The sequence below is a fragment of the Aplidium turbinatum genome, chromosome 6 (genome assembly GCF_918807975.1).
Source record: "Aplidium turbinatum chromosome 6, kaAplTurb1.1, whole genome shotgun sequence".
Classification (NCBI taxonomy): Eukaryota; Metazoa; Chordata; class Ascidiacea; order Aplousobranchia; family Polyclinidae; genus Aplidium; species Aplidium turbinatum.
Genome location: NC_137477.1, coordinates 22,166,565 through 22,179,482, shown reverse-complemented (window position 1 = coordinate 22,179,482; position 12,918 = coordinate 22,166,565). Strand labels below are relative to the sequence as shown.

General features: G+C 38.1%; 1 protein-coding gene across 1 annotated transcript; it reads right to left on the bottom strand.

The window, feature by feature from the left end:
• Nucleotides 1–6,389: 6,389 nt before the first annotated feature.
• LOC145771836 (ubiquitin carboxyl-terminal hydrolase 48-like) lies at nucleotides 6,390–11,258 on the bottom strand. The gene has a single exon (XM_082583568.1). The coding sequence runs from the start codon at nucleotides 11,179–11,181 to the stop codon at nucleotides 7,933–7,935; it is 3,249 nt and encodes a 1,082-aa protein (XP_082439694.1). The 5' UTR covers nucleotides 11,182–11,258; the 3' UTR covers nucleotides 6,390–7,932.
• Between the last annotated feature and the right edge of the window lie 1,660 nt (nucleotides 11,259–12,918).

Here is a 12,918-nt window from a genome sequence, read left to right as displayed (position 1 = left end):
ATGACGTCACAAACCCTTTATGAAAATTTTAAGTTTTTCAAAATAGGACATATCATACATCATTTTTTAGCTTTTTTCAAGGGCAACAACTTTTTCTATTAACAACAACCCTGAAAATGTACAGAAAAAGAGTTATTACCGATTAAGCAAAAGGATAAATCTATGAATTTCAGGCAAATTTGAAATTATTCGTCACTGTTGGACTTATTCTTCTTCATTCTTTAACAAGAATTAAACAAAGTAAGCGAAACAAAAATTGAAGCTATCATCATCATCAAAAACGTCAAAGATGTTGCTTTCCTCCTCGTCTTGTCCCGTTTCATCATCATTGTAAGAGCACTCCTCTTCGGTACCAACATCGACGTTATGCAAAAGGGAAAAAAAACCTTCATTCTTAAGTTTTTCGTCTAGTCTCTGGAGTATGTCGTTCATACTAATTATACTTAGATACGAAAAAGATGTGAAACTATTTTTGTATTTGAAGCATACTTAGGCTACTATACTATTACATTTAACACCATGACTCCAGATATTGCTGATAATTGCAGAATTCTCTTTTCATCTATGGTTGTAGGCCTACGATCAACTCCTAACCGAGCAGCACACAGTAAAGAGGACAGCAAAAAGCTTCACCGGAATTTGGAAAGATCTTGCGATCGAGCAAGCTCTTATGCGCTCAATTCAGTCGCGTGGAGGATTGACGGAAGGAAAAGTATGACAGAAAGTGTTCGACATCTTTGGGTTTTTAGTGTGAGTCACTCGGCAAGTAGGCTATTCATGAAGCAATGACGCAACTAAACAAGGCTCAGTTTCTATGAAGTAGGCTAACCAGCATGAAGAGTTGGGTGCTTCAAGAAAAAAGAGGGTTTACGAAAATTGTAAAAGCTTCTGCCCTGGTTAACAACGAAAAACCCATCCTTGGTACCAGATGTAAACCTATCTTCTCTTTCTAACGGTCTAGTGTCCATCGCTGGAAAAGATGACCCAGCCAGCAAGCCCATATGGGCCCCATATACTATTTTAATGGGCTTGTGGGCATGTGGGTTTTATGTGGGTTTTTTTGTTTTTGCCATATGCGCCCAATATGGGCTTTCTTGCAGAATGTGTTGCTAAATGACAAGGTGGAATATAAAACTTCCAATCTTCAAATGCGTGATCATATAAATGCATTTTAAGAAATTTAGCCACATAAAATTATTGATCTTACTTTGTTTATGGGCAGACCATGGGCTGCCCACATTTTTTATGGGCAGAACATGGGCAGCCCACATTTTTTATGGGCAGATCATGGGCTACCCACATTTTTCATGGGCAGCCCATGGGCTGCCCACATTTTTTATGGGCAGACCATGGGCTACCCACATTTTTCATGGGCAGGCCATGGGCTGCTCACATTTTTTATGCGCAGACCATGGACTGCCCACATTTTTTATGGGCAGACCATGGGCTACCCACACAGTGATTCAAAGGTTTGTGGGCAACCCATACTAATATGATATACACCTCGATCAGCATTTGTCTAGACTTTGAGATTTTTTAGTTGTCTCAAACGACTTTTGTTGATCTTTTAAACAAACACAAAATGAAATTGAACAAGCAAAATTACTGGAGGCACCTTGCTATGCATTGCGCAAAGCTCACTGCTTGCAGTTGGAGCACTTTGGCAAGGTTAGCAGTAGTACTATTTTTTGTGCTTACGTACCACAAATAGGAAAATGTCACATGGAGCTATATACCTACTCGTGCGTTGTTGATCAAAATAAAACAGTTCATCATCGTGTGCACTGTCTGCAAACAGTTCATCATCGTGTGCACTGTCTGCAGTTGACGCTCTTGGCTTACGCCGATTGAGCGCTTTACTGGGGGCACCTTGCCATGCATTGCGCAAAGTTCACTGCTTGCAGTTTGGCACTTTGGCATCTGTCTGCAGTTATATACCTGATATACATATGGGCAGCCTGTATTTGATTTATGGGTTACATATGGGCAGCCTATATATTTGTGGGTTGAGTGTGAGCAACCCATAAATGAATATGGGCAGCCTATATGGGGGCAATGTGATGCCCGCGGACACAATGTGTATGGGCCCCATATGGGCATCTCACATGGGGCCCGTACATCAGCCCATGTGGGGCCCATATAGGCTTGCTGGCTGGGGACGTCAATTGTGAACAAGCGGAGCAAATTGGTCAAAATATCCACAAAGGTTTAGATGGGGTAGCAATTACTATCGCATCAATCAATTGATCAAACCATTAGAACTAAAGGAAAAACCTGACTTGGCGATTTTCCACGTTCTTTGTGTTTAACTTGCTACCATAAAACGATTTTCAATAAAATTTCGCCCCTTTGCGGTCTGACCATCATTGCGCGCGTGCTTTTGTCAGAGCTTTCAAAACCAGAATGGGCCTGAGCAGCGAAGCGTGCGACTGTACAGTCTACGTAATAAAAGATGAGCAATCAGCTGATCACGCAACAGTTGTTACTGCCGGCGATTTAACTGTAGGCTATGTATGTAGGCTATGTACATCAAAACATCAGATTTCAACGTCAAAACATCAGACAGTTTGCTCAAAACCTCAGATCTGATGTTAAAACAACAGATGTTGTAACGTGGCTTTTGTTATTGCTGTCTTTTGTGACGTATTCTCGAGCTGTGTTTGCACTTTTTGGTCATTTTGAAAAAAAAAAGAAAATAAACGAAACCTTGGACTTTGGGCCTTGCCAGCGCCATTAAAAACAATTTTTTTTCGGTAATTTTTTTTGAAATGTATTCTTGAATGTTCAGTTTACGCATTTTAATGCTTAATTGCCGTTTGAAAATTTCATTTAGTAAGCCTTTAATGGAAGTAAACAAAACAAAAAGTGGTGCAAGTGGTATTGGTCCGAAAGTCATGTTCAACAGGATGTTTGCTGTTGCTGAAAGCGAGGAAAGCCTTGAGCAATTTTTCGAATTCGAGTTGACTTCAGAGCCAATGTCGATGTTCAAGGAAGGCATGATGAGAAAGCCTGACAAACCCTCTCTTCGAAAAATTCTTTTGCCTGGTTCTTCGTTGCATGCCTTAGAGGAAATCAACAACCACCTTCTATTATCGACGGTGGTGCATTAGGCCTACTACATAAAGTTCGCTGGAAAAAAGGAATGAAGTTTTCGGAAGTTTGAAATTCGTATGTGAAATATATCCAAAACCATTATACCCATGCTGTTGTTGTGTTAAATTCCGTTCCACAGAGCACGTTTGTGAAAATTGATCCGAGCAATTCACTTCCTTTTACTCAAGATCGCTACCTCAGCTGCATCAAACCAAAACTGATTTCATCAAGTTTGTTTCTACCCTTCTGAGACAATCCGAAGTTGAAGTTCACAACTGCTCTGATGATTTTACAATAACATCTACATTGAAAATAACTGATCTACACAATGAATATTGAAAAACGAAATGCACAAGACTGAAACTGCAAAGCAGAGGAGAAAGGCACATCACATGGCGATTAAATAGGCCTACGCGAGGCAAAATGCTCTGATGATGCTGACGGTTCCATTGTAGCGAAATCCCTTGATTATGCTTCTCTTCGAAAAGGTCCACTAAATGTCATTGCTGATGATAGTGATGTAGTTACTATGTTACTGCATCATTGGAAGACTGACACTTATGATGATATTTACTTTGACCAAGGAGCGCTTCAACAAAGCCTGGAGAATCAAAGAAGCCAACCCAAGTATTAAACAAGATCTTCTTTTCCTCCATGCATGGTCAGGATGCGACACAACGTCATCGATATTTGGAAAAGGGAAAAGAAGTTTGCGAAAATCAGAAACGCTGGAAGAGAATTCTACAATTATCAGCAATGTCTGGAGTTCCCAAAACGAGATCGGAGAAGCCTCTATAACTGCATTCAAGATCTGGTATTGTATCAATGAAGATTCAACGCTTACTAAACTCAGGTGTGTATTTTTACATAGGGATTATATAATAATGTTTACACTTTTAAGATATTGTCCAATTCTAGATACCCTGTATGTAATATTTATCTTTGTTTACTTTTAAACATGACAAATACATGTACTGTATATGGCATGCGAAGAGATAATTGCACCGGAAAAGCTACCACCGAGCCAAAGAGCAGCCTACTTCCATGGGTTACGTCTTTAGAATTTAAATTCAATGTTTGTGAATGGAGATGGAGAAACAATAGCAACAACGAACTTGTCCCAATAATGACGGATATGCCTATAGCACCAGAAGCATTGACCAAAGTAATTAGATGCAGATGTAAGAAATCAACAAAAAATCCATGTGGAACGAAAAGTTGCACCTGTCGCAATTATGGAATGGCATGTGTTTCTTCGTGTGGTGAATGTCATGGTGTTGAATGTAATAGTATAGTAGCCTAAGTATGCTTGAAATACAAAGATAGTTTCATATCTTTTTCGTATCTAAGTAATAATTTGTATGAACGACACATTCCAGAGACTAGACGAAAAACTTAAGAATGAAGACTTTTTTTCACTTCTGCATAACGTCGATATTGGTACCGAAGAAAAGGAATTCTCGTACAATGAAGATATAAAACGGGACAAGACGAGGAGGAAAGCAACATCTTTGTCGTTTTTGATGATAGCTTCAATTTACGTTTCGCTTACTTTGTTTAATTTTTGTTATAGAATATAGATTAGAAGAATAAGTCCAACAGTGACGAATAATTTCAAATTTGCCTGAAATTCAGATTTATCCTTTTGCTTAATCGGTAATAACTCTTTTTCTGTACTAGTACATTTTCAGGGTTTTTGTTAATAGAAAAAGTTGTTGCCCTTGAAAAAAGCTAAAAAATGATGTATAATATGTCCTATTTTGAAAAACTTGAAATTTTCATAAAGGGATTGTGACGTCATTTGGAAAATGGGTCCAAAAGGGGGTTTCCCATGATCCGATTGATGGGGATTTTTTTCTGAGCCATCTGCATAATATGGGGAAGGTCTGGGAAAAGTATCAGCTTGATAAAAAAATTTTCCCACAAACACCACTTTTTAAGTTCCCACGACTGCAATACCAGACGGGGCACCTCGAAGAAATTGCTGGTTGAATCTCTTTCTGGGAAAAATAAAAAAATGGAGGAAAATGTTTTCCTGCAGCGTTGATCACGCACAATGTGGTCACCAATTCTCCTCGTTCAGCTGAAGCAATTGCTCCAACTTGCTTTTTTCCTCGAAGATTGACAACACTCACTGGTTCTTGGAAAGTTTTTGTTCTCGTTCCACATTCTATCCAGGTTAATTTAAATTTTTCAAGCAACTGCGCAAGGAAAGTTATTATAAAGTTGAGAGGTGGTATGTTTGTTGAATGCAGTTGCACGTGTGATTGATATCGCTTCTGGTTTTCGTACTGAAAGTTTAAAGATTTTCATTCTATAAAGTTTTTGGCCTATGTTGGTGCCACATGTTTTTTTTATCTGTATTTGACAGTTTATGATCGTTTGGATTTAAAATAAATAGTCTTGTCTGATGATTTTAGTTGAATTAATATTTTTCAACACTGATGCTGAACGGAAAGAAATTGACATCAGCTACAGTAGTCAACTCAATAGGCCCATTATTGTTATGGAATCTTGAAATAATACAACTGGAAACTTGATGAAATACGTTGGAAAGTTTAAAATAATGCACAATACGTGATGTTACAATCGATATGTAGACTATAGTATATATTAATTTTTTTGCAATGAAAGTCGGTATGCTCGTATTTTTTAGCTGTCAGCTAAACTTAGCATCCTCCATGTCGAGTTAAATAACTTAAACACCTTACCCAAATGGAATAAGATGGTATGGACATGTGATAAGGAGGGAGGAAGGAAGTTTTCTTAGAAAGGCACTAGATCTAAAGGTGGATGGGAAGAGGAAACGCGGTCGTCCATGAAGAACGTGGAAACAACAAGTGAAGGATGAGTTTAAAAAAGTCGGACTGAAGGAGGAAGATGCAAGGGACAGGGTGAAATGGAGAAAAGGGATTAAGACAATTGCTGCGCGAAAACAATCGGCCACCCCCACTAGTGGGGAACAAACCGACGATGGATTATGATGATGAAACAATCGAAATATTAATAAACTGTATCTGCATATCTTTGCTTACGCTACGGTACCGGACGACGGAAATCAGCTGCCTCTGTTTAAAACTATAACTTCCAACATACGTTTTCAAAAAATGCGGAACCTGGTTACTCATAACGGTATCTTATGAAATAGGACAAGTCCACGAGGCAATAAAACTAGTCTCGAATAGGGGTCTTTGAACCCCTATGGCTCCACTGTAAATCGTCGGGAAAAACCACAAAATTTCTATCAGTAATACTTCTCTGTCGATTGACGAAAAAGCAATGAGGTTCAGTTTTAGACAAATCGATTTTACTGTGATCAATTGACAAAAAACCAAACGAATAAAAAACAAGTAACAGTTACTACAATTCTTCCCTGTAGGGCTAGGCTATGCAGTGAGATGGCTTTGGCTATTAGTGTCGACTTAGGTTGCTTATAAAATGTGAGAGTGGATTTTCGACTCTTCTGAGCAATGCGAGAGAGGATTCAGAAGGATGACGGGAAAGATTTCCATTCCTAGCCCAACTCTAATTGCCTTAACACGGAGTACTTTGTCTAAAAAGTACTAAGCGCAGAGACTTCGCTCCGCGTCAACTCTTCATTGACAGAAACTGTCAGGCCAATTTTAATAATACGATACTCAATTACTCATACAGTGTGCTACAAAGTCCGATGAAAATAAATAGTTGATATTAAAAGACGTTACAATCATAGGCGTAGCCAGGGGGGCGAACGGGCCATGGCCCCCCCCCAAATTTTCAAAGTTTTGATTCCGAAGTTGAACCCTTTGTTGAAAATATAATATAATTTGTATAAATTTATATTGTTTTCCAAGACATCTGGCTACTAACACCCCCCAGGACTTGTTTTAAACACACAGAAAGACACCAATAAATTTTACAAATCGTAAATCGCGCAAAGTTTACGCGATTTACGCTTCTTTTAACTAATCTGTGGAAGCAATTTCAGAATCGCTTACTCTGTAGGGTTTTTGTGTAGCTGAGTTTTTTGTGTTCTTTAATTTTAGCCGCAGTTTTTGCCCGTTTGTGTGTAGACAAGAGCTACCTTTAATAAGTTAATAGCTGTTTATCTGCTAATAAGTTTCATACAAATATTACCCTGAAAGTGTTTCCAGAAAGCGCTATAATCCATTATTTAAGTGTAATTTTGCAAAAATTTTCCGGGGGAGCATGCCCCCGGACCCCCCTAGAATACGCGTGCCTTCGGCACGCTCTAACCCCCACCAGCTTTATTTCTTCCCTTGCTTAACCCACCAGGATGCGCCACTGCACGTCAGGTGGCGATGTCTTAAATCAAACATTTTGTCATTCTCTTCAATTCATCAAATATTTGGCCCCCCCCAAAAATTTTTTCTGGCTACGCCACTGGTTACAATACATAGTTCTTTTCTACTACTTTTTTCTAACAATACCAACTCAAAACGCAGCTAGCCTATCACATAAATGATAAAACGTTAATAAATATATCAATAGAGACGCAAAAATACACGGCGCAGCACCAACCATACAGTGCTCCATAAAACACAAATTAAAGTACAAAATGGTAAAGAACAAATAGCCTGCAATGTCATTGACTGAAGTTGGACAAAGTGTGCACATGAGGTAACTTCGAACTTAATGACAACAGGATTTAAAGTTCAACGACATTTATTCCATTCATTAATTATTGATATCAGAATGACTGCATGACCAAAATAAGGAACTTGATCCAAGACATCCGTTTGAATAGAAGCTCAGCAACACACAGCTTCTTGACAGCTATTTTACAGGTGTTTAGCTTGCTCATAAGTTTATAACTTCACATGATAACAGCGTAAATAGTTATCCATGCCCTAGTAAACTAGTGCCTTGAAATCCAACTTCGACTTCGTTGGTTTTTGCAATGTCGAAAATTATAGGGGCATCATTTGGGTTAGGAAGATCTTCAACAAGAGTGATGGTACTTCCGGGTAAAACGGACAAGTTTCCCAAACTTGTGTCGTCACCCATGAGCGCGGTGCCGTTCATATACAGATTTTGATCAAAAGGCGGAACTGAGAAAAGGGTCATAATTTTTACTTTTAATTCCTTTAATGTCATCCATGAAGAGACGGGGCCTATTTTCTTTTCTCCTCGAGCACAGCGCCTCGCTCTCGCTGTTCTGCGAGTCTCAGGATTAATTTTGCTTGCATATACTGATACTTCAAAACTTGTCTCTTCCATGATTTCTTCTGCGGTTTTGGTTGATTTAACAACAAATATTTCTGCTTCCTCGTAGTTGCATAGCTTTCGTTTTTCTTCTCTGGCCAAGCACTTTATGCATTCTTCACACATGTCAGGTCTTGAAGTAATTTGTATATTATCCTGGCAATCTTTTAGAGAACACTTATTTGAACGAATTAAAGCAGAAACGCCGCCTCCCTCACACTTTGAAGAAGTTGAAGAATCCAATCCGTTTTTAACACTTTGTTCCTCGTTAGATGAAGGGCGATTCTCTGCTTTTGTTGTCGCGTTAGAAATTGATTTGACAAATTGTTTTTGAAAACAGATTTCCCAATCAATTGTAAAATTTTCTTTGATGAAAGACCACTCTTTCTCCCACAAAAAAACATATAAAGGATAAGATGAATTTTGGTCAACAAAATCATATGGAGAGAAATCTTCAGATAAAGGATCATACAGTAGTTTTTGGTGTTGACAAAGAAAAATGGAGTTGTTTACATTTTTGACAGAGTCATTTTTATCAGGATGTTTCATAAATTCGATCCATTCAGTCACAAACTGATTAGACACAACATAAAATGGAGTGTTCAAAAATGCTTTGTTAGGACTGTTAACAAATAGTGAAAGATACGATGGCCTGTTTCTATTGGCATAAAGCTGACTTAGACCTGCTTTCTGCTTCAGTGCAACTGATTTGCGAAGTTGTAAATCTTGTCTCTGTTTCTGAGCATCCGACAAGCATTGCGGACAAGTGACGCATTTGCCAAGCTCAAAAACATCACTTTCTGGAAAATAGTTAAACAGAATCTGCCAAACACATTCTGGTACAACTTGCATAGTTGTTGCATCCTCGGTGAGTTGATTGTGAAAGCAGAGTACGTCAGAGTTGAAAATAAAAGGATCTTCAGTGTCGGAATTGTCGGTTATCGTGCTAGCATCTGCGTCTTCATTGATTGAAGCACTGTCTGGTTTCACAGGCTTCGTCTGACAGGTTTTCAGCAACTTTTGAAGAGCTAACGATTTCCATTTACGCATTGATTGTCGTCCAACAAAATATACACTATCAGTCGTGGATGGGGTATTATTTTCATACAATTTCATAGCTTCATTGACAAGCAAATAATCTTCGTTGAGTTTACGTTTGCCTTGTAATAGCATACAACGATTAAAAACACACTGGCGACATAACATTTCATCAGTAAATCGAACACTGCCAAGGCAAGAAACAGATTCTGCGATATGTTTGTCGTATATTCTGTCAGCTGCAGGTTTTGGGATTCGTTTCAGCATCGACAATTTTGTGAGGTTAATATTTCCGTGCACGCATAAAAGATCAGCTGGATTCTTGTTTTTTTCGACCTTGTTAGGGTTCAGAAACTGCTTTAAAACACTAGTGCGAACCCATTCGTAAGAATCACTATCAGCATTTAACAACTTCACAAACTCTGTCATTGACCTTTCCAGTTGCTGTTGTTTCTTTAGTTCCTCTTGAGCGGACAAATGCATGTCCATGAGCTCATTTTCAAAATTGTTGTTTCTTTCCTCAACCAATCTTTGAATATGTGGAGGGATGTCACGAATTAAAGTGGAATTGAATGACGCTTTAGAATAGACCAACATATAAACATCTTTAGAACAATGTTCACCTTTGGCAAGCTTTGGCTTTTTAAGAGCAGGTTCTTTTTGCAAATTCAACCAAATATCGTCCTCACCCTTTCCAATATCTAGATCTAACTTCTTACCACTCTTCATTTTATGAACAACCTCATCATTGAATGTATACCAACAACCAGTAGTTGAATCCAAAATGTTGGTTACAAAATGCCCTGAAGAAGCACTAGGTCCCCTGTGCAGTAAAACTGCAGTTAAACGATATGTTAGGTCTCCCTTTATTTCATTTATGTCTCCTGAATTTAGCATGGATGCAAAGTCTAATTTGTCTGGAAATGAAATATTAGTAGTGATTTTCCGCTTGGTTTGTGATGCTCGATCATATACAAATCTGAGAAGTTGTATGCTTAAAGTCTGTGGAAGTTCTTTCAAAACAATTTTGCGAATGGCATCCTGCTTTGAGGAGCAGGTATCGCAAAAGTATTGGTTATCACCAAGTAATTGCTCTTCTTTGAGGAATTCTAAAACACAACTTTTTAGGTGTTTGTGGCCTTGAATATTTAAATCTAACTCATAAAATTTAGCAGGTGTTTCTTTAGCTACATTGCAGCTCAGACATTTGGTAACGTAAGCGTATTTTCCACTAAACTGATTTTGAATAATCTCAGAAAGTCCTGGTGTCGTTTCCAATAAACACATAAACAACTTTGAAAACTCCTGGGCATCTTGCTGAAGATCGGTGGGAAGTCCAAGACAATTAATGAAAGATGCTGGATCAACAAATTTCGATAAGCTGTTTTGCAGAAGTCCAAACATCAGTTGAAGCTGGCCACATAAAGTTTGGCAGGAATTTTCCGCAGTTGAAACGTTTTCTTCTTGTAAAGCATAAATTGCATTCCTAAACTGAATATTATGAAACCAAAGTTGAAGATAAGTATTAACATAACAAGTTGCACCGAGATTGTGCAACCCGACCATATCTCCTTCATCTCGACGAAGAGAATCCATTTTTTCTTGAACTTTTTGCATAACATCAGTCTCTTGTGACACATTTGCAATGTTTAACCACTGAGCTTCTCCAAGGCCATGCAAACAAGTTGGGTTTCCTGAACAATTTTTCCGACAGGCATTGCATTTCGGCAAGCACAGTCTATACGAAGTTCTGATGTTCTCATCAGAAATATCTGAGCTTGCTTTTTCAGTCCACTGCCATGACAATGCTTCAATGGACTTTGTTGTGTTTGCTTTTTTGCCCATAACTAAAGAGATGAATACCACTTAAACTGTTATACCAACATTACTACTATTTAGTAAAGATACAAAAAGATGTCAGACTGCTTATATACCTAAATTACAAAATACTTGTAAATTCTTTAATTTGATATTTGATCAAAGTATCAGCCAGGAGCTTACAGTTGTATGAAGCATAATACTTCTCAAGGGGTTCAAACTGGACTTTAGGCAAAACTAGAAAAAAATAGATCAAGCCAAATTAACAATTCCCGGCATCCAATTCTCACAATGCAAAAAAAACTATGCGGTAGTGCTGCAGTAGAATGCTTATTGCTTATTTTTCATAAAATGAAAAAGCCTTTTTGTTTTACACAAGAAAAAAAAATTGAGCAAAAAGATCAAACGGCAGTAGTCCCTGCTTACTAAGCCCAATTTGGTTCGGTCTAGAATTCTCCCATTCATAAGAGTGGCAGAAAGTCCTCCCTAATTAATAAGCCCAAAATCGCCTGGTCCCGAGGTGGGCTTAATAAGCGGGGGGACAATTGTATTAGTTATATTCGGCATGTAGTGAGGTTATGCAGCAAAACCATTTGTCCAAATTTTGGGCAAATGCTGCTTTAACACAGTTCTTTTTGCAAAGAAAATAAAAGCTAGGCTACAATATTAGGCTATGTTCAATAACCGATATTGCCTACATATGGATAAATTTTACTCTGGCTTGCATTTCAAACTCCAAATAATTCATCTCACAGCAAAGTGTCACAACATATTGCTTTAAAAAAAATCATTTGTTGTAAGCTAATACTGTTGATGAATTGGTTAGGCTATGAATATGTACTAATCTCTATGGGGAACTAATGTGATGTGATTAGCCAGACAGAAACTGTCTCACAGTACTAAAACCATAATTAATATCAAGTCAATAGACTTCCTTGTTGTTAAGGCTTGCTTTTACCTGCAGCTATGCAGTAGACTATTAAAGATATATTCAATACAATAATGCTGACAGATGACAACTAATTCGTTCCCTGATAATTTCAATACCGAAGTCGCTGCTTGAAGCTTCCATAAAAAAAATTCAATTATGTCAACAAGAGTTGGGCATGCTGAAGCTGCTGATTGGAGTCAGACTTTGTTGGAAATCAACCATTGAATTATTAGGAGCAACTGAAAACCCTTAATCTAACTCAAACCCTTTTTTAACAAGATACAGGCTATAATTACAATATATGGTAACCAAATAACCATATGTTGTAAATATAGTCTCTGAGACTATATTATATGCACAGTTGCACACGTTCAGTGGAGCATGATGTTTGTTTGAACTCAATATGCACTCAGGCGTTCTGTAGGCCTATACGTTAGCTCCGTATCTTTTTGCAAAACATCAAGTCACCCTCGTGCATTCATAATAAACATATGAAGGCGGCAGTAATAAAACAACACAAATTGGAAAACTAAAACACTCAAATTATATAATACATTAAATGTTGCGACCGTGCCATATATACACCCGATTGTCCTATTTTGGTATTAAGCACGTTAGAACATCTTCATTTTGTTGCTTCTTCCCTTTTCTAGACCTTTGCTATGTTTGGCATATACCGTATTACGGAATGGCCCGTTTCGGTGAGTCCGATTCGGTGAGTCCGATCCCTTAACGGGGGATTTTTTCAATTTTTTTTTTTAATTATTGGGTACTGTAGCCTAATTATCATTTGCCGTTTTAGGGTTAGGGGTTAGAGGTTAGGAACTCACCGA